Source organism: Tyto alba, unplaced genomic scaffold (assembly GCF_018691265.1).
Source record: "Tyto alba isolate M040663 unplaced genomic scaffold, T.alba_DEE_v4.0 Super-Scaffold_6, whole genome shotgun sequence".
NCBI lineage: Eukaryota > Metazoa > Chordata > Aves > Strigiformes > Tytonidae > Tyto > Tyto alba.
In genome coordinates this window covers 39225370-39251468 of record NW_024881327.1, presented here as the reverse complement: position 1 = coordinate 39251468, position 26099 = coordinate 39225370, and the positions used below count along the sequence as shown (strand labels likewise).

Genomic DNA, 26099 nt, shown 5'->3' with positions numbered 1-26099 from the left:
CGGGGCCTGGGCGGGGGCCGGGGCCGGGGCCGGGGGCGGGGGCCGGGGCCGGGGGCGGGCCGCGACCCCGGGGCGGGCGGGGGGTCAGGCCGGCCTCCCGTCCGGCCGGCGGGGCAGGGCCCGGGGCGGGCAGCGGGAGGCTGGAAAGCTGTTGGGGCTTTCGGCGGGGAGAGCGGGTGGTGGTGCTCGTCAGGCAGCCCCCCGCAGCATGCCCTTCCAGCAGGGCTCTGCCCGGACGCGGCAGCGGACCGTCCTTCTGGTGGGGATCGTGGTGCTGCTGGCCGGCTTGGTCCTGGCTGTCGTGCTGGCCTCCGTCCTGACTCACGGAAAGCAAGAGGTCAGCCCGAAAATGCTGAAGTGGAAGGACAGAGGGACCACTAAGAATCTGCAAGAAGTTATCCTGGGAAGATGCTACAGCTACGTCACGGCGTGGTACCCTGAGCTGGGGTGAGTAGCGGTCCCGGCCGTGCGTCGGGTGTGTGAGGTGAACAGAAGAGAGCTGCCTCTCACCTCCACCCGGCCGTATCCAGCAGGTTGGCAGTGAGAAATCGGGGGAGAAAGACCCCTGTTTTGTAGCAAAATGTACAAACTCAGCAGCTGTCAGTGCCCAAGTGGTGGCTTTCTAAGGAAACTACCTGCAGAGCCAGTGTAAGTAACACTAACTGTAGATCAAAACTCAATCATAAATGCATTTTGCAACTTCCTTAAAGCCAGCTAAAATAACAGCTGAATTCTAACAGGTTTGAGTATGTGGAGGAGAAGGGAATTCACTATAAAGCCAATCTGCCAAAAATCCTGTAACGTGTGACGCTGCATTCACATAACCAAAACTACCCAGGAGGGAGGAAAAGGAGAAGATTCAGCACAGATTTATAGGATGGACAAAGATGTTAGAAAAGCGTTGAGAAATATCTTAGGGTTATCCAAAACAGAGGGTTTTAGCGTGTGGGTAAGACTCTGTGATGAGCATGGACAGCTTGCACAGAGGGGTACAGATGGCTAGCAGTGCCAGCACGGCGGTCCCAGCCAAAACCTTCATCCAGCCTGGTGGTCCCTGCTCAGCCCATCGCAGCCGGTAGCGTAACACCCCGAGCAGCCACCGCTCCTCTGCTGCAGAAGAGGATTCCCTGGGCCCAGGTCTGCAAGAGCACATTAGGGCTGAGAACTGATTTGCTGATCCCCTTCGCTGCAGGGAAAGGCAGAGTATGAAATAAGGAGTGCTACGTGCCCCCCTGCAGGTACTGGGGACACCCAGCCCCTTGGGACAGGATGCAGAGCGGCCAGGGTCTCTCAGCAGGGACCCAGCCATCACTTCTGTGGCACCAGCCGCCTTGGTCTGCGTCCTCAGTAAACCTCCGGCAGACATTTCCACCACGCCGTGGGGCTGCCCCACACCTCAGCCTGGTGGCAGAACCAACATGGTCGTTATCTTAAAAAAGGGAATTGCAACCTCTAATTTTCATGACATGGAGTTGGTGAGAGCAAAGCTGCACATAGTTTGCTTGCATCTGGACTTCTCTTGGCCTCAGATGTCCGGTGCTGTATGAAAACAAGTGATTTGCAGCATTTGAAGGGAATTGGGCATGTGGAAAATCATGTCCTGAGCATGCAGAAAATTAAGTGCATACTTTCTAGTAAACACCTAAGTGGATTTAGTGAAGGGAAGGGGGTTTCTCTTACAAATAAAATTAAAAAGCTCCTGAAGCCTTTGCGAAGTCACGTCTGTTTTTCTAAAAGTAAACATTAATTGAAGAAGTGTACACTCAATATTTAAATCTGAAATGATTTTGAAGCCTAATAGCCTTTATTAGTTTTGCTTGTTTCATTCAAACTGAGGTGCTGAAAACATGAAAAACACTTTTGTGTGAATAAGTTTACAGCCAATTTAACATATGTTTTCATTCACAACACAGTCCGAATCTGACCTGGGAATAATTTGTTTAAGCAGTTCTTTCAAGGACACTTAAAAAAATCACAAACCCATGATCATAAGCTTTCTGAAGGTGGTGTTTTTACAAGGCATAACATTTTGTGCTACTCTTAATCCAGCAGTGTTTAATAGCTTCATGTCTGTGAGCTCACTTTCTTTCAGATGAAATTACTTCTGTATAGTAGAACCCTTTTTTGTTTTATTTTATTTAAGAGACAAATTTATCTGAGGCAGAGAGCACTGAAAAAGGAAAGATATGCTCATTTACGTACACCTGAAATGTTCAGGAGGTTCCCGAACAGAGAATAAAACGTAGGTGCTTTTCTGGGAATCCAACCCGAGATACCTTGGTTTTGATCCTGCTGAGCTCAGTGCAGTTTGTCATGTAACAAACCGCTTCTGTCGCTGGCACTTTCTGATAATGAAGCGGGTGCCTTTAGGCCACATCAGAGAGCCCCATATCTTTCATCCCGTGCTCTTTCATCATTAATGTAGTCCTTGGATCTTGCATCGCGTGAGATCTTTGGTGCACTTAATCAGAGAAAAGGAGTAGGGACAGGGAACTGCAGAAACTCGAGCAGGCTTACAAGCTGAGCAAGTTGTATCCTATATTCAGTTCGGACTTTGGTTGCCGCTACTCCCACCATGGGAACCTTGCTGCTTTGGTTAGAAGTCTTATAATTTCCTCATAAATTTGTCTATAGTCTGTTCTTGCCCTTTTAATCTTACACCAACATGCAGATTTGTTTAAAAAGCTCTGCTTTTAGTAAACTCATGGACATTTCCTCATATTTTTAGTTTTTTCTGTCAGATCCACTAAGTTACATCTTTGACGATATTTTCTTTTTATTTGAAAATAGCAATCCATTCACTGCTGTAGTTAGTGAGTGTGACTACTGACTACATTTTGAAGTGCCGTATTTCAAAAGGGAATAGCTGGCAGGGGTTGGAAAGAGGGGTATTGTTGACAAATGAATATGGACTTTATAATGTTTCTAGATACCACAGATGGATTTAACAGGGGCCAGAAATCTACAGCCCCCATTTAGCTCTGCCTTTGTGACTGCATGCTATAGATCATGTGAGGAGGCCACGGACATGCTAATGTACACCTCGAGTATCACAGCTGCTTTAACTGTAGAGGATACCTCCTTGCACTCTCCCTCTCCTTACTGGTGCCCCACACACCGTACATGGTCAGCACGCTCTGGTCACGCTCTTCTCTCTTCCGATACGAACCGTGGGCTGAACCCAAACCCCTGAGGCCACTGGAAAGCCTGCTGCTGTCTGCAGTCGAGTTTTGTAAGCACCTCATGCAATCAGATTTTATCCTGTTGATTCACTTATTCTCCAAAATCATCAAAACATTCAGGCACTGTATTGAACTTGATCACTAAAGAACAATTCTCAGGTACTGTCTAAAGTGAGTGATAATTTTGTTTCACTGCCTGCTTACAATACAATCGTTGCTTTTATTTCTGCTGCTGGCTGGATGATTCTTATTATTTGTAAACATACAGTTTCCTCAGTTAGTCTTCCTGCATAGAACTGTCATGCCAAAGTTCACGACAAACAGGCAGAGAATACTATATGCATCAAATAATGCATTTGCAGCATTAGCCTCATTTTAAGGAAAATATGCAGATGTCATAGCAGCAGGCTTTAGGGGTTTTGTTCCCTGCACATACAGCTGCACATCTAGATACACATATTGAAGAGCAGTATTTCTTTTTGGCTTTGCTGGAAAATGCTGCTGCCAGAAGGCAGAGCTAAAGCAATAGTTTGTCACAGCTCAATAGTCTTTTTTTTTTTTTTTTTTCAATGTTAACAAAAGCTGCAAATTCTGCTTTCACTAGTCTTGCAAAAATCCTGTACTCATCAACCATGGCCACTGCTATGTATTGTAGTTTTTGTCTAAATAAAGGCCAAAGGCAGTTTGGTCTGAAGGAAGGATTTGACCTCAAATTACTTCATCTCCTTTCCCAGTAATACGGACTCCCTCTTGTGGCTAGCAAGACACTCACAATTCTCATTCTCCAGGTCTCATGCAATGCAAATTTAAGTTTACCTGATCACTTACCCATCACTCGGAGGAGGCTATTTATGGTGTGTTTGCACCTTGATGCCTGCTGCGAGAGGACAGGTAGTAACATGTAGCACGAAACTTGCTGATACAAAGTTAGCTGGTTTAGTTTTCCTCTTCATCAGGTCTGAATTGGCAGGCTGAGGTTGGATACGATCAGCACTTTGTGACCTGGGGAAGGAGGGGAGAAGACACATTATCTAAAAGATCATAGTCACTGATCCCCAAAACACAAAAAATGCTTTCTTTCCAATCTCAAAGTGAACTCATCTTACATTTGCAGCTCAGGAGATTATTCATTCTCAGATACTGACTACTCCTCCCTTGGATCTGCAGTCACTTCTCTGTCTCTAATTCACTCTAACTAAGCCAAGCTTGCAAGGACCTACTATTGAAAAATGGCTGAAGTCAAGCCAGATTATTTTTTGTCTAACCCCTGCCAGGGGGAGAGCACCAAGAATGCGGGTAGGGAGCCACTTCAGTAACATCTCAGGCCCAGCAATCCGACTGTGTCTGACTAAGCAGTGCAAAAACCCGGTGATGAAGATTCAAAGCTTAGAACTTCAGTAAATTTTTCATGCAGTGTTCTGTGGATATGCAACATAGATTTCTCCCTTAAATACAATTGGACCAACTAATGTGGTTTCTGTAGTTAGTAGCAAATTCCTGTTATAACAAATTTTAACAGTTTATAGTTGCATTAAATTTAGTAAAAGTGGGTGCACGTTCAGGAGAGCTTTGTCTCCTGACTTCATGATCATGAATGCATTTTGTCTTTCCATTCCTTTGCAGCCTGTGGAGATGGAGATACGTTTTGTGAAAAAGAACATATGGAACCGTGATTTTGTGTGAGATACCATTGCACTTGAAGCATAATTTCTTCCAGAAAAAAATCTGGGGTTTGTTGTATGCTTACTTTGCATTTTGCCTTCATGCTTTGCTAGGCATTTTTGATTTAATTTCCTTGTATTTGTTCACTGATTGTTAACACTTTCACATCAAGCATAGCACTAAACAACAGCCATGATTTGATTCGGTGTCACAAAAACCTTAGCTTTATTTTATATAACCATGACATTATATTAAAACTGATCTGAGATTTTTGTTTTCATGACAAAAAAAATGCCTTACATAAGAGAAACTTTTACTGAATCACAGTCTTCTGAAGAGTGTGATGTTAGTACCAAATCATAACGCATTAGCACTCTTATTAGAGTGCACTGCAGAATTCTAAAGCTTTTCCATTCAATATAAATCAAACTGTCAAGGACTTAGCTTTTTTTTTTTTTTTTTTTTTTTTTTTTTTTAAAATACATGTTCTAAAATTGGAATTTTAAAATGGAACTGTTACAGCATCTTTTGTGGTTCCAGAGCAAACAAATGGCTTTACTTGTGCTATCTGCAGAAAAAGTCATGGGGTCCTGGTGAGCAAACTGAACATGAGCCACCAACGTGCCCTTGCAGCAAAGGCCAGTGGTGTTTTGGGCTGCCCAAGGAGGAGTGTTGGTGGCAGGTGGAAGGAGGTGATCCTTCCCCTTGACTCAGCACTGGTGAGACACATCTGGAATGCTGGGTCCAGTTTTGGGCTCCCCAGTACAAGGATGTCATGGACATACTTGGAGCACATCTGGTGAAGGGCCACAAAGGTGATTGAAGTGTCTGACGTACAGGGAGAGGCTGAGGGAGCTGGTACTCTTCAGCCTGGAGAGGTCTCAGGAGGATCTTACCAGAGTGTAAAAGTACGTGGAGGGGAGAATAAAGAAGAGGGAGCCAGGCTTTTCTCAGTGCTGTCCAGTTGCAGGACAAGAGGCAGTGGGCACTGATTAAAATACAGGAAATTCCATTTAAACATAAGAAAAAACCCCATCTTTTGTTACTGTGAGTGTGGTCAAAGAATGGAACAGGTTGCCTGGAGAGGTTGTGATGGCTCCATCTTTGGAGATATTCAAAACCCAACTGGACGTGACCCTGAGCAACCTGCTCTGAGCTGAGGGTTGGACTAAATGATCTGCAGAGGTGTCTTCCTATTCTTCCATTTCTTAGGAAATGCTTTTAGACTTGAAAGAGCTCCATAGGGTAGCTATGTAACCATGTAACTGGGCAAACAGTGATGCAAAAATTTTTGGCTTATCTGTAGCGGCAATGGTGTCAATATCTGTTCCTACTTTTGGTTTGTCTCTTGGTATTAAGATGGGCACGGTATCATCATAATAACACACTGCTTATCGAAATGCTCAAGTCAGAACATTTGTTACAATTTCTTGGTAACCAAGATGTAATCATTACAGACATTAACAAGTGCTCAGGTCTTTCTCAGAGGTACGCTTCCACTGAAATATGCTCTACTGAGCTTTAACAGGGAACTGGGATATAACATTTAGTAGGCACAAATAGATAGTGATTAGCACTTCAGGAGGTAGAGGTAGGGCTACTGGTTCTATTGTTGGTCCTTCAAATGAGTTCTTGTGCTGCTTAAGGCTAGTTTCCATAACTATTCTGGGCTCTAATATAGGGCTCCATTTGGGTTTTGTCATCTCTTTCTAGAGGCCTTTCATTAGTAAGAAATATTTTTCTCTTTAGCAAGAGACAAGTTCATGTGACAGTGGGTAGCAATAATTTATTTGCTCTTGAGATAATTAATTGCCAATGTATTTATTTCTTTTCTTCTGGAGTATAAACATCAATGCTAGTCTGTGAAAGGCCATCCAGTTCTGTGCAAAGCTCGTACTCATTCTGACAACAACCCCACTGGCAACAGCAACCCAAGGTCTGAGGCTGTCCTGAGAATTTAAGGGGGAGATGTCAAAAGATGCATTGTCTTTTCTCCGTGGTCAGCATCAACGTTGCAGTGAAAGTCTCATTTGGTTTTAACCCCAGATACCAGTGAGAATGTCATTCTGTCTGTACTGGCCTTCTACGGATTAATCAGAAGTATTTGTTGATGAAATATTGTTCAACGTAGTTTTCTGCTACAACTTTATGCAGCTGTTTAGTCACACACAGTCAGTTAGCAGCCTGTTTTTTGCCTTCTCTCGTTTATTAATTTTATAGAATTGGCTACACAGAACAATGGCTGATGGCTGTCTAAATTATAGCACCACCCTAGGACTGAAATTATTAAATGTTTGGATGAGCCAGTCTAAGAGCTTGTTGTTGCTGAAAGGGGGAATCCTGTTCCCTCCCACCTCTCCCTGCTTCAGTTTTCCTGTAACATCTGTAGAGATGTCAGTGAAAACAACCGTGCTCAGAGTTGATATGATTCAGCTGTCATTGCTAAGGTATGGTTAAAACTCGAGAACTGTTTAACACCTCAGGGCACTGTGGGGAAATATAACTTTGTTTATCCATAAGGACAGGAGGAATAGATCCTTTTTCCCTCTAGGGTCAAATAAAAATCTCCCTCAAGTGTCCAAGGGTAAAAACATGCTAAAGATGCAGTCTGTCTTCCCAGGAGATGACACCAAAATAAGGTATTAGCCAGAAACTCATTCACAGTCATACTAAATCTCTGATCTGTTCCCCTGTCCGTGTCCTGCTGACACATGCCATCCTTGAAGCAGGGACTTCTGACTTACTGAATTTATGCCACATCCCAGCAGTTTTAGTTCTATTAAAAAGCCTAATGTACTGCAAATTCATATTATGGGAAAAAAAAATCTGCAGCTGTATTAAACCATTTAGTGTTTCCCTGCTATAACATACTTTTATTTAGATCATTCTTACAAAAGTATTCTTCCAAGTTTAATATTAAAAATAAAACAATACTAAAAATGCACTTTCTAATCAAGAGGTAAGATGCCAGCTTAAATTGGTTCCCTCCATATCTGTTGATGACATGACCCTCACTTGGAAGCTTAAACTGTAGAGCAACTATGCTCCTCTGTCAAAATGCAGTCCAGGTGAGACTTCTGCCCTTCTAGAGGCTCTGTCCCACTTACAGAGCATCGCTGAAAACACCATCTGCTTAAGCAGCTTGTTTTTTCACTCAGGAAAGCTGAAATCCAGCCAGCAAAAAAAAACTGCTTATGTAGATGAACTCTTCAGTTTACAGCTGCCACCTCTTGGCTCAACCCTTCCCGGAAGGGTGATAAGACTTAGTGTTGTCCTGGAGCAACAATTCCCAACTCATATAAAATACTCTTAGGACCTATAAACCAAAGCCACAAGTACATCTGCCCTTGAAACTTTCTCATTCCTGCCAAGGTGAAGGGCTGGCGTGATGAGGAGCTATCATTTGTTCCAGGTCACTCCTCATACATGAACATACAGAGCCCTGAGGTGCACCCAGTGAAATCTCAGCTTGCGTTTCTTTTTCCAGACCTCCAGACTCCCCAGCTTTGCTGTGAGGAATTTAATTGCGCTGCCTACATGCAACATTTCCAGAAGTCATCTTTCTCTGAGGCAGAGTTTTGGATCTCTGTCTCTATCCCCATTCAGTTCCTCTGACACTTTACTGGCTTTTGAACTATTTAATTAACAGAAAGCAGTACTTACAAAATCAAGCTGCCAGAAGAATCGAGTATGTCATTCTCCCATTGAGAAAGACTTACCATAAATGTCATGGTGGCAGACACTTTGCAATAATTGAACTAAGTTGGTAGTGAGAAGCTAGTGCTCATTGAAGACGTGGAGGTTGATGGGTCTTGATTTTTTTTCCTTTATCCCTTTCCCCTGGTAATTTTCAACCCCTCTATTATCCAAATGCTAAAAGCAGCAGACAGTAGTGTCCTCAGATCCTCAGCATATTGCCTGACCTCTCTTAATTCACCTTTGTCTGATTTTTATCACAAAGATAACTGATGGGCGATTGTAGGTGCGAGAATAACAGGGCCGAAGCTGATCCGTCGTAATGCATGTACCCATTTTCTGACTCAGTGGTCTGGAGATGGGTCGGGCCGTCGCCCAGCATGAAGAAGCGCACGCCTTTGAGGTTGACCTCGGCGGCTGGTCCCGAGAGGGCCCTTCTCCCGCGCGATGGCAGTGTGCTCCCTGCATTCCGCTCCTCATACCCCCCCCCCCCACCGCTCAAGCTGCCTGCAGAGAAGTGCAACCACGGCTGCCTGGTCTGGGCTTGGCAGCGGCTCCAAAAAAGCTGCTCCAAAGCGGCAGCGAGACATGGCAAGGCTGGAAGAAGAGAAGGGCCAGCAGAAGGAAACGCGGAAGTATTTAGGGCAATGAAAGGTAGCAGAAGGATTCTGGGTTGCAGAGGGCTTCCTCTCAACGCAGGCTTAGAGGTTATTGTTCATTGCATCGTTCCTGACAACATAAAGCTGTGGCTACTCGTAAGCTCACACGAAAAAACAAATTGAATATGGATGTATAAATTGCACCGCTGTTTACAGCCATCACAGTTTACCTCAGAGGCAGGTGAACTGACACACAGGCAAAGACAGGTCTGTCAGATGCAGAAATATTGCTACACCATTTAGATTCTTTGATATTCATTCTCCTGAAATATTCAGGCTTTTTCAGGTGAAGATGATACTTTAGACTCCCAGCAGAGTGTAACTTGGTCTTATGCCTTTAAGGAGCTTTGTTATAACCACAAACCTCTCACTGACTTTTTAAAGAGCCAAATTTTTGAGTGCTTCGGTGCATATCTGCATTACTGTTTTGGCTAATGGTGGTAGCAAATGAGAAGGATTTTGTTATACAAGTTACAACTGCTGGTGAGGTTTGATCCCTGAAAAGGCCAGTTACATAAAGGCCTCAGGGGACTGTTTCCAGCTCTAACTTCAGAGCCTCACCACAGAGGCACAGTTAAAATCTCAGTGTGGCCTGAAGACATTGTCATGTTTTAGAAAGAAAACTCAGGACCTTGGAAAAGCTGCCATTGATTGCAGGGGAGACTGTCTCACCAGGCAAGTGTCTCTGCCTGATAGAGTGATTTGAACAATGTGGGCAGAGTTGATTGAGTTTTCCAGAACAAAGCCTGGAAGGCATTTGTAAATTTAAAATGGGTCCCATACTTGAAGCCTCTCTTAAATTTTTGAGTAAAAAACTAAAAGCAACACAGCCCAAGGAAACACTGCCCTTCTTAAGAAATTTTTAGCATCCAATGTCAGTTGAGTGCTGAGCTGAAAGCAAGATATTGTTCATGACGTAACTGAAATCAGCAGGGATGATAATAATATCCTTGATATTATACCAATTAAATTGATTTCAATTGGGGATGAATTGCTCCGTCGTGTCCAGTTAAAGAGAAAAAAGATCTATCATAATAGTAATTTCCTTTAAGTGAAAGGATACTCTTTCAAGGTTAGCCAGCCCAATGTACTGACATGCAAGAGATCATAATGCAGAAGCTATCCATTTTTCTAATATGCACATTAAAGTTTGGCTGCTAGGCTGTCTGCTAATGGAAATATTCTTGGCCCCAGCTTCCATTTGATAGATTAGTGTGATATTCAACTAAAAGGTAAATGGATAGAAATACTCAAGTTCATTGAAAAATGAAACTTCTACCCAAAATTTAAGGACAAATACAGGATATGCTTTGCAGTATATATATATATAACTTTCAGATTTAATAAAGAAATATAGTTTTAACGGTTATTTGTATCCCAGCCCTTATTCGATGCTATACTGAGTGCAGGATATAGTGTCTTGTCTCCAAAAGGTCATAAGGGAAGTTCTGCCGTGTGCTTTCCAGAGAAAGGGTTGCAGGTTCAGTTCCTGAGTTTACAGCAGGTTTCACAGTGTTCCTTCCAAATCTGTTAGGTATTATTTCACATTTACCAGCATTTCCCAAACTCTATTTACAAAAAAAAAAAAAAGTTTGAAAAAATTAAACATAAAATTAAGAGTATATTTATTTTACATGTCACTGACTTTGGATTAAATATTTCAGATTCTGTAGTAGAATAAAAGGCCTTAAATATTTCAGCATAAGCAAAGTTAGCCTCAAAGGAAGAAATCCATTATGCATAAAGATATGATATTTGCAGATACAATGCAGAGTTAATATGCAACCCAAAACATACAAACAAAAACCAGAGGAGGACAGCACACGAGCCCCACAGCAGTGTGGTACATAAGTGTATTCACCATGGACTGACTCCTGTGTCTGATTTAGATACATTTAATTAACTGGTAGGCTGGTGATGCCTTTTGCACCCATCCTTTTTTTTTGTAAACCAAGAAAGAAAATGAAATGAGCCCACTTTGTGACTGTGAACTTCCCAATGAGAATTTGAGAGTAGCCGTAAGAGGACAGTTTATTTCTCAGGCATTTTTTGGCAAGGCAGATGCGCTTGTTTCAACCTGAAACTGTTCTTGCTGGAATTTTTAGCCTACCAAGTGACAACAAACTTCTCATGCTGTTTTCAGGAGGCCCAGAGTTACAGCAGGTCTCTGCCCTTACCTCTGCTCAGTGTGAGTTAAATGCTGCACACCAGACAAATATTTCTTGCTGGGATGGAAAAGAGGACAGGTAAAACTTAATTAATAGTGTCTACTTCAGTGAGGCTGGAAAGAGTGTCATATCTTCCTGAAGCTGGGATTAACAAATCCTGAAGTCTTCTCACTGCTTATTTTTCATATATCGACCAAAATCACAGTTCTGTGTAACTGGTAATCTCTTTGAGATGTGAGACAAAACCTGTATTTCATGTCAGAGAAACAGCTTTCCAATGGCAAATCAATGAATTGCTTTTATTCAGTTGCAAAAATTCACATGTTGATAGGTGAGGACAGCAAAAATTAAATATTGTTTAGCTTTTGTATGTATTTTTTTTTACATTGAAAATCTGTATTTTGATTTCTAAAGCAATGCTGAAATTGCCTAGTTGCTGTAAAAGCCCAGCTTCATGCCTTATCATTATTCTGTGTGGTACAACTAAAAGTATCACACCGATTACCAGAGAGAGGTAGGAGAGCATCCCCCATTTGAAGGCTGAGCTCCACTGCTTCTATGACATTAAACATACAGTTTTGCTCAGCTCTGCCAGGACTGTGGATAAAGGCTCTTCTCTCAGATATGAGACATCCATGCACATCATCAAGTGCTGAGACTGATGTCTTGAAATGCTAAAAGACTGATGCTTTGAATCTGTGACTTAGCAAGCTGTCTCAGCAGGATCGTGAATCACCTGGATAGTTGTTGCTTTGTGCTTCTCACGGCCACGACTTCAGTCCAGCAGCAGAAATGGTTTGTACTGTGTCTATCACTTACCTCTCTGCTTTGGAAATAAAAACGTAGGTTTTTCTTATGATTCCTTGAAAAATATTTTGTCTTCTGAGTCCAAGCTTAAGAACTTTGCAATATGAAATAATAAATGACCAGATAAGCAGCTGTCACCTGTGACTGTTAACACTGTACATATAACAAATTTCAAGAGTAGCTTAAAAAAAAAAAAAAAAAAAAAAAGAGTCCTGCCAGGAGGACAAATCATTTGACAGATTAGAAAGTGTGAGCTGTATAAATGTCTGTGAGATGTACCAGTGCTTGCAGCCAAGCCCCACAAATTCTCTATTCTCTTTATGGTACCGTTGACTGTGCAAAGCAAAGGGGACAGCTGCTGATTCTGTAATGTCACCCCTTAATCAGCAGGAGTCCTCTCTTTTGGCTGATTCAGTCATATAATCCTGTGTGGCAGGGAGAGGTATTTACAACTTCTCAACCCCTAAATGAAGTACAAAAGTTGGAAGGATGGTCTCTCTGGGTTACTTACACAGTTTACAGCCAGAGACGGGCTCCTCCAAGAGAAAATTTAATACACCTAAGTTAAATTCTGCTAAGTAAAACACGTGAATGCTCCCTGACATGACAGTGCAACATCAATGCAATGACCGTGCTCCCTAGAGCACCTGCAGTTTGTCTTCTTATTTCCACAGTGACTGTAACTGGAAGTGCATTTAGGCTCCTGGATAAAAGACAATAACCCACTAAAAAAATCATCACTGTTATTAGTCTTTACTTACCTGGAGGTAAGTTTGGTTCATATGAACAATAGGTGCAGTCCCTAACACAGCTGGGGCTGCCCCTGTAACAGACTGGCACGGTAAGAAATAAAATACGGCGTGTGGCCGGACCTGCCCCAGGTGGCCGTACGGCCAGAGACCCTCCAGGCTGACCTGCCTTGCCCCTGCCTGCAGGCTCTGTCAGCATTTCAGACAGCACTGTACAGTGGCAATACCCAAGCTCGTTTTTAATCAGCAAAGTCAGGCTGCAGGGTATCAGCAGCCCAGGTGGATGCTTGCAGCGTAATGCACTTGGCTGCCCCAAGAATGAGAGACGAGGATATATCCACCATAGACCCTCCACAGAAGAGGACTGGGAGAAGCTGGGGCATGGAAACCTGCAGTAGTAACCAACTTGGTGGTATGACCTCCCAATATCATATATCATATATAATGCTAAATTAGATTTGTTACTGCATAAATGAAGATAGAAGGGAAGGAAGAGCAAGGACGTCTTGCCATGAGTTGCCTGGTCCTTCCCAGTATGTTACTGGCTGAAGCCCCTGTAGTGTGCTTGATAGGGGCATTCCCTCCACTATGTAGTGCTGCCAGGTGCTGTCGCTTTCTTCTGGACACAGACAGACAGAGTCTGCCCTCCTCTCTGTGTGATGTTTATTTTCCATAAGGCTTAGGAAGGGAAGGAGGAGAATTCATGTCCAGACAGCGAGGAAATGGCCAGGAGCTGACAAGTGGTTCTGGTCCTGCAGTTTAGACATGGCCCACATAATACAGCAGCTCAACTCTCTGTGTTCCAGTTTGCCCCTCTGATGCTCAGATGGGCACTCAGTGGAAATTGTGATCAAGGTCAGCAGTAGGAATGAGATCACACAACTGTAGGGAAGATTAACTTGAAAAAGTTTGGAAATCTTCAATGAATTACTGCTCTTTTTCTTAATCCCTTTAGGACTATTTCAAAGACTAATCAAATTCCACATCCTACATGTTACCTGACTAGCAACAGCTAACAAAGCCTGCAGCTATGTCACATACTAATTGATCGGTGCTATTTTTATAGTGCTCTGAAAAAGTCAGTTTCGTCACACAAGATAAAGTCCATTCTTCAAATAGCTTATAGTGGGAACACACTGGGAGATGACTGCAAACAGTGAAGAAAGAGTGGATGAGTCAAAGACAGTCAGAATTGCTCCATTCAGACATGCAGACAGCAGGATAATGCAGTCAGCGTTTTAAATTTACATAAAAATAGGGAAGAGAAGTATGCAGAATCACTGCATTACTGTCACTGCTGTAATGAGAGGGGCAGGCTTTCCACGTGGGCCTGGAACTATGGCAGCATGAAGAGGAAGGGAAGTGCACCCATGGGGGACAGCCTTGACAACACATACTAGACAGACAACAATTATGAATTATCTTAATGCAAAGTTCTCATTCACTACCCCAAGCACAAAAAAGCAAAAGTCCTGAGCCATCCCAATCATTATTGTACACTGCAGCCTCAGGAAGGGAGCGTGGCTCTACTCCAGTACAGAGACACGATTGCTTGGCTGGACTGTGCAACAGATTTCCTCTTGGTAGTACAAAAGGAGCCCTGCTTCTGTCAGCAGAAATGTGCTTTATTTCCTAGGCTGATGAAGCAGCATCTTAAGAAACAAGTGTAGGCTGAGGTGATAAGGTTGTGTCATGGCATGTAGCAATTGCCCCCACATACATTTAGTGGAATTCCTGACTCATGCCAACCAGAGCAAAAGGGCCAGAACCTGTAACACGGTGGAGGATCAGAGGGAGGCTCAAAAAACCCACTGGAGACCAAGCACTGATCTGGATTTTGGTTGTATGTGTGCAAATCAGCTGTGGCTCCAGCAAAGTCAGTAGATGGAAATTAGTGCATAAATTAAAATAATATCAGGCCCAAAACAGCCAGACCCCTGCTTTTGTTTTAGATAAAATTATAGGTACTATTTCTGTAGGGTCGAACACTCCACAGGGAGACACATGGGCATATTTTTGGCTCACTGTACCTGAGGAGGCTGTATCCTTCAGCCATACTTTAAAATGCACAAGCCATAGTCTGCCATATTTGCTTCTCATGATTTGGTATGAATAATCAAGAAATTTGATCTTCTGGTTATGTGATATGAGTACTGCTCTTTTTAACGGACAAAAACATAGAGGACATTCAGATACTGCAATAATCAGTAATTTAAAATGGAGGAGAGAGAGAAAGAATTTTTAGAACTGCTTATTCCTCAGTTTATGCATAATTTGCCGAAGATACTCTGTTTTTGTAATGAATAATATATTTTGGGGCCTGAGCATTGTTAGAACGCCTTTAAAATCTGATCCATAGTGTTTGACCATAACAGAAGGAGATCCTTTCACAGCCATAAATACTCATAAATACTAATTAACTATGTTTTAATCTTTTGGCAGAGATAAGGATTGCCTAAAAATATGGGAATCATTAAAACACGCATTCATTTACAAGAATCCCTGTAATATTACATCAGAAGATTATCAGCCCTTAATGGAGTTAGCGAGTCATCCCATACCCTGTAACAAGGTAACAACAATACAATGCATGGTGGGCTGCTTAAGTAGGACTGTTGTGGGATGGCATGTCTGTGCAGTGCTCTGAGTGATGGGATCTTGTCCATAATGTTTATGAGGGTCTGTAGGTCGACGAGGATGGTATTTTGCTCTTGTGCTTACTGCAGTAGTCCTGCAGTTACCACCTTTGGACCCCAGTAACCCTGTTCATTCTCTATCACTGGAAATGCTCCCTGTGTAAAGCTTGCCCCAAAATTAAGTACTGGGGTCATCCTGGGGAAGTGGCAGAGATGTCCCTGTTCCCTGAGCATACGGCTCTCTGTGAGCATCATGCTGTCGTGCTGTTAGAGGGACACTGCTTCCAAAAAGCTGCTCTTCCATGTGCAGTTAAAAAGCACTCAACAAATTAGGTATGTATCCTATGACAACTAGTCAAAACCTTTCTTTCTTGCAGCCTGAACACTTCCATTTCCACAAAAAATAACCACCCAAAAAGATTTTGGAAATGGGAGAGCGGGCTGCAGAAATAAAGTGGGCAGACCCACTAAGGTGAACTTGCAGCATTTCAGTAAAAACTAAAACACCTTCATTATCATGAAAACTTTTTGTTTTTCTCCAGGAAAATTTCCTGACCAGCTCTAGTATAAGTATTACTTATTGTACCTTATTTCACAGTCACTGTTTTGGAGCAAAACAAATGACCTCGCTCATCGTTATACAAAATCCAATCAAAATTTCCTTACCTTGGAGGACACCTTGTTGGGTTATATGGCTGATAGGGTTTCATGGTGTGGAGACCCCTCTACCCCAGGTAATAAGTCCTATTTTTTGTGAAACAAATATGAACACTGGAATTCCAGATTCTTATTTTCTTGTGTATCTAGACCTTTTTACACATTCTTTTCTTGTAATTTAATTTAGAACCTTAACTGTATTTCTCTCCCATGTTATGGAAGACTGAAAATAATACTTAGTTCTCAGGCAAATTTTAAAAACACAACTTTGGCTGTTACTAAAACACCAAGTTGTTGCTTGGACTAATGGTCACATCTAGCTCTCTTTATCTAGATTAGTGGCTTCCTTCCTGTCCTGTGGGACAGATTGCAAAACAAGAATGTCATTCAGAAAGGTCCTGGCCATAGGCCAGTCAAAGTGGCAGGGACATCATGTAGGTACCCTGAGGTTACCCTGCCTGCATGACTACTTGATGCTGAAGGCTAGTAACCTCTAAACTGGATTGGAATTACTGAAAATGTTGGGTAAAGTTTAATCTTTCAATGCAGTCAGATAGCATTTGTCAAGAGCCAACCCGTTTCTCACTTTTAGGACTACATGTTTTCCCTTCTCAGTTTGCTGAGAATCAGTGGCCTCCCTGAAGCGTGTGTGAGCAAACAGGAAGACCTTTGAACACACACAAATTCCTTTTCCTCTTAGGGCCCTTTCCTCATGTAGCCCTCTTTCTTTGGTAGGGGGCAAATCTTTTTGCCATTGTTAATCGGCTCTCAAAGTCCTTAACTATTGCAGCAATATTCACTCTAACCTTAGCTACTCTATAAATGTATCTCTTCTCAGGAATCAATTATGAATCTTGTCCAAAACGAAGTGAATGTGAGAGCAACCCTAACTCAGTATTCTGGAAAATGGCATCCAAGATGGTAAGATCTAGAATAAATCTCTCCGAATCCAAGCATATTGAAAGGCACTAAGTTCCTGACACTGCCAAAAATGTGAGTTTGCAGATTGGACTTAAAATATGGAATAGTAAAAGTTCACATGAGCTTTAGCTTCAGGTGCTAAAAATCACAGTATTGGAAATTTGTACTTCCAAGGTCTTTATGTACAATATTTAATGTCACTGTAGTTTGGGCATTCTTATTTGTGGTCAGAGACTGTGTGCCAGTGTCTAGAACAACACTTGGCAGACAGCTGGAGGTTTTCAGTTAATGTTTACAATAATAATAATAATAATCACCACCTTAATTAAATCACAGGACTGAAATTGCTAAAATAAAATACATTTTAGTTTGTTAATGTTGAAAGCAGTGCCCAAATTGGCACAGAAACTTTCCAAGCAACTGAGAATTCCCTTGCATCTTCCCAGCATAAACCTGAAGAGCATGGCCTCCCACAATGGTATCTGGCAAGGTTCCTGTGATGTACCCACCCGTATGCACATGCCACCACCCATGACATGAATGAGACCCTGCTAGTTCGAGTTAAGCAGTTAGCCTGGCTTTGTTGAATCAACATTTTACAGGAAAACAAACAAACAAACAAACAAACAACTGCTAGAAAAAAAACCTGCTCTCCTGTCTCAGTTTAATTTTACAAGTCTCTCAAGACCACCCTTGATAGGACTATTAGTAGATGACTGCGCAGGAGGAAACAAGCATTCCTGTATGCTTCAGCTCTCATGTATGTAATAAAAGTCTACTCACTGTAAAAAAAAAAAACCTGTTTTGTGGGTGAACTAGTGTACATAAGTTTTCCAAGCTCGAAACAGTTTCTATGTTCTCATTAATCCCCTCAGTTCCAGAGTCTGGGAGGGCTAAACCACCATACAGAGTCAGGCCTGCTTGACTGCAGGCTTTCTAGTCCAAATAAATCTAAGATCTTTCAAAATTCATGCTTATTACATTAGAAAGTTACACATAATCAAACTTTCCTGCAACTTCACAGCTCTCAAGATCTGAGTTTGAGCCACATTGTTTAGATGTAAGAGGACTTGGAAGATTTGACAAATACAGTCACCTGTGTTAAACTTTTTAAAAATTAGTTGTCTTACCAATGGATTATATATCCAGAGTGGATACTTTGTGTTGTAACCTTAGTAGTCTTTAAATATTTGGACATGAGTTTTAAAGAATAAAAGAGCAGCGATTACATGATCCAGTCATTTAAAAACTGAATCAAACAAAACTTGGTGATGAGTGTTTCTAAAACCACTGGAGAGAAAATTCCCAAGCCACAAAAGAACACAGGGCGTGAGTCACAAGGTGATGAATACACGGTGGTTTGTGTGTCCTTAAACTGGTGGTACCTCTGTTCTGGCTCATCCTCACCACCTGAGCTAAAGCAGTTTGAGGATCATTCCAAGTTACTACAGCCCCATCAGACAGCTGTAGCTGCCGGGGCTCTGGAAAGTCCTGTAAAAACTGAATATAGAAGTGACAGGAAAGTTGCTATACCAATCCCATGCAACCTCAGACTGCTTATTCACAGATGGCTAATGCAGCTTTATCACAGTTTTGCCATAGCATTTAGAGACTTTTTTTTGTTCTGCAAAAATACTGGACAGATCCCCTGCTTGTATAAATCAGTTCTGATGATATCAAAGAAGTTACAGTAAATCTACTAGCCCCAAGTCTGCAAGTAGTGTCAGAGTGTAATGTCCATTTGTTTTGTTCAGTTTGCAGAAGCAGCATGTGGTGTGGTTCAAGTGATGCTCAATGGATCAGTAGAAGCCGGAGCTTTCAGAAGCAGCAGGTATTTACTCAGCATGCTACCATTCATGTTTCTGTGGGGCCTGCATGCAGGTGCATGTGTCTTTGCCAGTGAGTCCCAGTGCAGAATGGATTTTGATAAACTCATATAGGGTCCAAACCATTGGCCACTGTAGAGCTGTTTCACTTAACTCCTTCTATACAGTGACTGTAATCAAAATTCTTCAAAGGGTATGCGGGTGGAGTATCCAGTACACTCTTATTCCACAAAGTAACTTTAGTATTACAGTTCATTTATTCATTAAATGTGAATGACACATTTCTAACTGTTCATGGAGCTGACTGGATTTTATCCCTGCAGACCGTGCTTCCTTGGGTTACCTGGCTGGAAGTACAGTCATGAATAATATGGAAAGATGAAGAATATGCCAGTCAGAGGAACAGCCATGTTTGTTTCCCTCGCACCAAACCAGATTAATAGCCAATAAACCAAACAGGGGAAAAAGGCACTAAAGATGGAAAAACTTCACCTTACTTCAGTCTGCGGACAGTTTCACAAGTTCTCAAGAATGTGAAATAAGAATGGTGGGGGGGGAAATATTTTATCACAAGGGAATTAAATAGTCTATGAAAATCCATTGGCAAAATAATGTTCTTTCACTGAGAGTAATAGCAGCAGTAATATGCACTAGTATTTGGGGAACGTACTCTCAATGTCTTTCTCAGATAACTAAGAATGTTTTGCTTTTTCATGTCCCATTCTTACAGCATCTTCGGAAGTATTGAGATCTTTAACCTAAATCCAGACAAAGTCTCTGCAGTGCACATTTGGCTTATGCATGACATCGGTGGACCTCAAACGTAAGTCACGTCAGTACAAAACAACGAGCAGTGTGTAGAAGGCAGATGGTGCAGCTCAGTTCTGATGAGTGACTAACAGTGACGCTGTCTTAAACCTGCTCACAAAACCTGTTCTACATTCACTTTCCTAGCTGCTTACTTTACAGGAAAGAATAACATTTGTACTGTTTATTTCTTCAGTACTTTTCATAGGTACTGGTGAACAGTTATGGCTAAGACATGACATTTTCCTTGCTTTCGGGAGTCCCATGACCTTTAAATTCCTTCCAACCCTACTGAGCTCTACAGACCTTTATTACAGGTGCAGCACTGAAGTCACTGATCAGGCTACATTTGCAAGGGTGAACAGCTGGAAAATATGTTTGTCCACAGAAATAGTATAATTATGCTGAGCAGAACCATTTTTGATAATATAATTTCAAATGCTGGAACAGGTTTCCCAAAGAGGTTGTGGAGTCTCCATATGTGGACATACTCAAAACCCAGCTGGGTCCTGGGCAACCTGCTCTAGCTGATATTTGTTGGACTAGATGATCTCAAGCAGTTCCTTCCAACCTAAATGATTCTGTGATTTTTAATGACACATCTGTAGATTAAATGCTTACCGTGGAATTACTGACACCAGAGCAGTGACCTCAAATCACATCTGAGCCTTTCTGAGTGGCCTTTTTTGTCCTGATCAAATTCATTTGCAGATTTATCACATTTCAAGCACTGAGTATGAGGCTCAGTGCCTTTGACCTCTACCTTCAGAGCCAGTTTTTTGGTTCGTGTGGTTGTAATGCACCGTCACAGTTTCTCCCATTCCTAAGAGAGAGGCAGCAGCTCTGATGCTGTGGGTCAGGAAGCAGGCCATGGTGATGCAGTGCAACTCAGGATTGAGTGTGGACCCAGCAGAGACCCTTGTTCAGACAGCCTCACTGTCTGACACAGTACCAGCTCCAGTGTGGCAACTCCTCCCCTCAACCATATGAAAAGAGACCCATCTCTGCAAAGAGACCCAGAAGGGTCTCTTTGCAACACAGAAGTTGGCATATCTATTGCAGCAGCTCACAGGCATACATCTATCCTGTGGTCAGCATGCCAGACATACTCTTGTGGCCCATTGCATAGAGGTTTGCTGAAGAAAAGGACATTAAGTAATCTGAACATTAGTTCCCCCAGAAAGGCACTTGATCCTTGCTCCTGTGGTTTCCCAACATCAGAAAAGCCATCAGGTTCCTCCTCAACAGCTTCAACAACCCAGTGCCCTGCCAGCCTTCTTGACGCATCTTCCTCCTGTGCCATGTTTACAGCAGTTTCCTTTTTATTTCCTACTTACTTCTAAGCAGAAAGAGGAAGGGTAGTTCCAATAATATGTATTCCTTTTATCTTCTGATCTATATTCCATGTTGAATCACTGATAACACCTGGCAAGTCTAGTGAACAAAGTAGAGCTTGGTCTGCTTTCCACTAATGCCATACATTAGGAACTGGATTTGCCCCAGTATTGTATTATTGCCCTGATGTGTGTCCTATACTCGGGACCAGGAGATGATTTTTATCCCACGGTAACAAGTCTATTTCAGTGTCTCTGTGTCTATGATATTTGGCAATCCTCTCACTACAGCTTTGGGCCCCTTGGGCTTTTCAAGTAAATTAAGCATAAAGATCTCAAAGGTATGACATTGCTATATGCTTCATGAAACCATTAGCTGGATGGGAAAGAAATACACAAGTTAGGGCTCCTACCAGTGGAAAAGTATTTGAAACAGCCTCTTCTCAAAACAGAGTAGCAGCAGCCATGGACTGAGTCAAAGAGATAGGAGGTGCTCTTAGCCTGCTTCTTCCCATGTTTTCTACCTGCTTCCTCCTATCTTAGGCCCTACCTGGGACTTAGCTGCTGGTTTTCATGATTGGCCCTTTGTCATCACACAGAGGATTTGATCCCTTCATCCTTCCACAGATTTGAATGAGCCTTATCTCATGCTCCTGTGGGTAGAGGCCACCAGCAGCTGTGGAGCACTTCTAGAAACTGTCAATGAAACTGGGGTATTTCCCACAGATACCTTTCTGCACAGAGTTCTTGTGCAAGATGCACAGCTGAACATCACATAGTTTCTACCAGTAAAGTCCCAAGGGTAGCCAAAACTCCACAAATCCAATGGACTTCACAGCACATTAGCAAACAAGCTTTTAAAGAATCTTACCTGAAATAACGCAAACTGACATAGTGTGGAATTTAGCTGAGCTTCTTGTACACACAAGGAACAGGAGTAATGAAAGACTTTTCTCTCCAGTGAATCCTGCTCAGGTTATTCCATAAAGAGGTTAACAAGCATCTTAGAAGAGCGAAACTTTAAGATCACCTGTGAAGACAATTACAGGTAATTAACTGCTCCTATTGGTGACAACTTGCTAACATAACATTAATGCTGTATCTCCCTCTTGACTTAATATAGGTTTATGGCAAGCTAGAGCAGACTCCCCTCTTAATGCCATCACATCCCTTTGACATGGCTCCGTGCTTCTCAGGGGCTTCCACTAGTGCTGCAAACCTTGGGTTGGCCAAGTCTCAGGCTTGCTCTCTGCCCTGCACTTGCCACTGAGCATGTTCAGTTGCCTTCAGGGAAGGAGCAATACAGCCTCTTTCAACAGATTTTCATCTGACCAGGCTGTTAGCTACAACTGTCAGAACCAAACAGGCAGCTTTCCTCCCTGCTGCATGCAGATAATGCGGTAGGTCAAGGATTTACTTTCTGTCCAGCTGCTTTGTCAGAGAATGAGTCTTGGGACATGATACGTATAATTAATTACTATAATTGACCATTGTCAGGAAATGAAAACAGGAGTCTGGGAAACAGCAGCCCAAGTTCCGACTTGCCTGAAATCTCTATCTGCCTGCTGAGGAGATACAAAAGCGTGAGACCCTTTATCCCTCTGTGTGGGTTCAGAGACCTTCACACAGAGCAAAACTTTCTTTAGTGACATTAGAGAAGCAGCAAAGGTTCGATATTACCCATATCTTCTCTGTCAGGAACAGCTTTTCAAAGTGAAGAACTCGTACTTGGATAGGAACATTTCCAAAGTAAACAAACATTTTTATGAACTACTGAGTTTGACATTAGTTTTAAATGAGGAGAAGTTGATCTGAAAAGGAGACAAATGCCTTATCTGGTGATAGGACTTTAATCCTGAAGGCAGAGCAATATATTCCTGTTTAGGCATTGCTGAACTTGATTAACAGGTGCTCTGCACATTGTGAAAAAGTTAACACTGGTGTGGTGTATAAATCTGCCAAATTGTGATGCTAGTATACTTACTCTCTCTTTGAGTAAATGCAGCCTTTAACCAATACTCCCAGAACCTGTAAGTAGATACAGATTATTTCAGCTATGATGAAATAAGCTAAGGGGCCAAGGAAGAAGGGGAACTATGTAGTAGCTTAGATCCCTCGTGGCTCAGCGCAAGGAGAAACCTGTAACACATGAAGAGTTATTGACACACTCGTTTCTGTGGCTCACAACTTGCATCTTAAGATAGAATAACAAGTAAGGCTTTTTGTCAGAGCTGAACTAACACATATGTAAACAACTGTGTAGAGCAACATGGACAATTCATTTTACTATTTTATATACAGAGCAATAATAAAGTGAGCAATTTACACATGCAGTAAAACTCTTCAGGATACAGAACGTAAGTTAGCTTCACTCTCCTGAAGTTATTGCACACAGAACCGTGTGGGTCCGTAGCAGCTGAGCACCTGGCTTTTCATGCCATGTAGCGATTGATGCTGATCATTTTTTCTTGATTTTGTCCATGTCAGCGGTGTCTTCCAGAAGTATCTCAAAAAAAAAATAGATTTACTAGATGCACTTCTAGCAAAAAATGTAATTATATCTGACATTGTTAGCAACAGCTTTACATTGTAGCAGTAGGGGTTACCATTGGGTAAGCAGGATGGTGAACTTGCAGCACAGCAGCAACTGTGTAGTCTGCACAAGAGATCTTACATCTTTCTTATTATTTTTGTTATCACAGTGTAGCTGACATGCTGCGAGTTCACACCCTACTTTATTTCATACTCATTTGCTCTTGTCCCCAGCCCCTATAAACACTAAAGTTACCTTTCTATGGCAAGATATAAAAGAGATTCTCCTGAGACATCCACTTGATAAGCACAGATGTAACATGCACTTTGACTTTCACATCACATTTAGTAACTGTGGAGTTACTCTGTTGTACTTACAAAGTGGTTACTAAGTATTTGTTTGGTTTTGTGTCTTATCACAGGCCAGTTCAGCTCCTTCAGTGTGTGCATAACCCTGACCACACAGACTGCAGGCTTTGCACCAACACCACGGCAGCTCCATGAAGAGAAGTCCTCCATGCTGCTGAAGACTTTTGTTATTTGTGTGTAAAGCTGGCAAAGATGTGGCTACCTAGCTTAGAATGATAAACAGTAGTGTGGTGTGTACAGAGTCCATAACCAGAAATCCTTGCTGTGATACTAACAGCCAAATAACAGGAGAAGATACTTCAGGTGTGATTACTGTACACACATGCACATAGATATATGATTTCAGAGGGAGTAGGGACATGTTCAGTGGTTAAGGGCAGGTGCTTTGCCCTGGTTTTCTCCCTCCTGTGCAGCTCTCCTTGTGCCATGAGGCTCAGAGCAAGGGTTCCCTGAGGTGTCCACAGAGAAGAAGAGTCTTTCCAGCAGCGGCAGAATTTTCCCTGTTCAGAGCTTGGCTTCCTCCCCACTGGAAGGCCAGGTGGGACGTGAATAGAGCATCCTGTGCTCGCCCTACATCCCGGTATAACATCCCCCCGAGGGGAACATTGCCCAGTGGCACATGATGTAAATCGTGTTTCTCCCAGGGACTGTGGCACCCCTGAGCAGGTAAAGCAAGCAATGGAAGAGGCAGAGCAGTTTTTACCTTTTAACGGGCATCACGGTAAGTGGCTGGTGGGGAAACAGCTGAGCTGAGCCAAGAAAAGACCAGAAACAGACAGCTCAGAGGGTCGCCAGCAGAGTGTGTAGCTGGGGAGAGAACACAGCAAGACTGACTCAGACAGCCCCATTAAAATCCTACTGGAAACACTGTTGCAGTTCAGATTACATTTTATTCTTAATATAGCAGTAAGTGTAAGCCTTCCAACTTTCATAAAAGGTCCCTCAGGCCACAGTTTGGCCATGCACTGAAACAGGGACAAACATCAAAAGGTTGCCACAATAAAGAGTCTCTCTTGACCTCAGTTTCTGAGGTGAAAGGTGATGCCTTGTGGTGTATAATTCACAAGCACGGACATGCCATATTACACCAAAACAGCAGGTTTCATTGATTTCCTTTGATTTCTGTTTTGCTGGTCTCACATGCATAAAGTGCAGTGTTTACAACAAAACAAAGATCTGAGGCCAGCTTGTGGCTGTGGCTGTAGTGCCTTTGTGTAGTGCCATTGACACAAAGAGAACAGAGCAGGCTTTGCTACAGATACACTCCTAGGTGTTGCAGCTGACAATTCATTAAGCACGCCGAGGTTTCCATGATCCCATAGGCAGAAGGTTATAATGCCATATGTTTTAGTGACTACCCAGAGTGCAAGAGATCCTTGTGGAACTACACAAGTTGGTGTAATTTCAAGCATCTCTAGATAAATCTTTTCTCTGTCATACACAGGGCTGCACTGAGCATATCTGGACCACATCCAAGACCTCGCCCATAATGTTTACATTAAGCAAAATGCATTTTTATTTGCACTCTCTTATGTAACTGCATAGATGCATCAATGAAGGCACATACCAATACTTTCAGATAGGTTATTTCTGACTACAGGTCAAGAGTTTGCCTTCATGGTCACTTTTGTACCTCTTCTGTTGTAATGTAAAAGTTGGTTGTAAGATCAAGGTCTATAATAAAATCACTGACGACAAACATTGTTAATTCAGTTTCACATTCTGCTTAACCTCAGAGTGAACATGAAAATAACCCAATTCCTAAAAATAACTGAAATTCATTCAACATATGAAACTCTACATATGCCCCCCAGGAAAGCAGAGAAAGGCCACGGTGTGCAGCCTGCCCGGACTGTACTCTCACTACCTCACTCTCCACCTTACACAGCTAAGTCATTGTCTTTGTAGGTGGGTAGAAGTGAAACATCCTGTGTCTTTATCTTGAACACAGACATCCATGCATATATATGTTGTTCTCAGTCATATTAGTTAAGGATGATGACTGTTCTTATCAGTGGTTACGTAGTAAAATGATAAGAAGCAAATTGTTATTTTTGAAAGCTGAGGTGCACACAATACAGGAAACTGAGCTGG

The 26099-nt window shown here is 42.4% G+C and overlaps 1 protein-coding gene across 2 annotated transcripts; it reads left to right on the top strand.

The window, feature by feature from the left end:
* The first annotated feature begins 114 nt into the window (after positions 1-114).
* Positions 115-25704, top strand: CD38 (CD38 molecule). 2 transcript variants are annotated; one of them, XM_032984380.2, is made up of 8 exons: positions 115-447; positions 15366-15495; positions 16158-16293; positions 17055-17137; positions 18892-18968; positions 19694-19786; positions 22066-22152; positions 24059-25704. In XM_032984380.2, the coding sequence occupies exons 1-8, from the start codon at positions 209-211 to the stop codon at positions 24138-24140; spliced, it is 927 nt and encodes a 308-aa protein (XP_032840271.2). In that variant the 5' UTR covers positions 115-208; the 3' UTR covers positions 24141-25704. The 2 variants fall into 2 exon arrangements, with proteins under 2 accessions (XP_032840271.2, XP_032840272.2); XM_032984381.2 differs by lacking the exon at positions 22066-22152.
* The last annotated feature ends 395 nt before the right edge of the window (positions 25705-26099 follow it).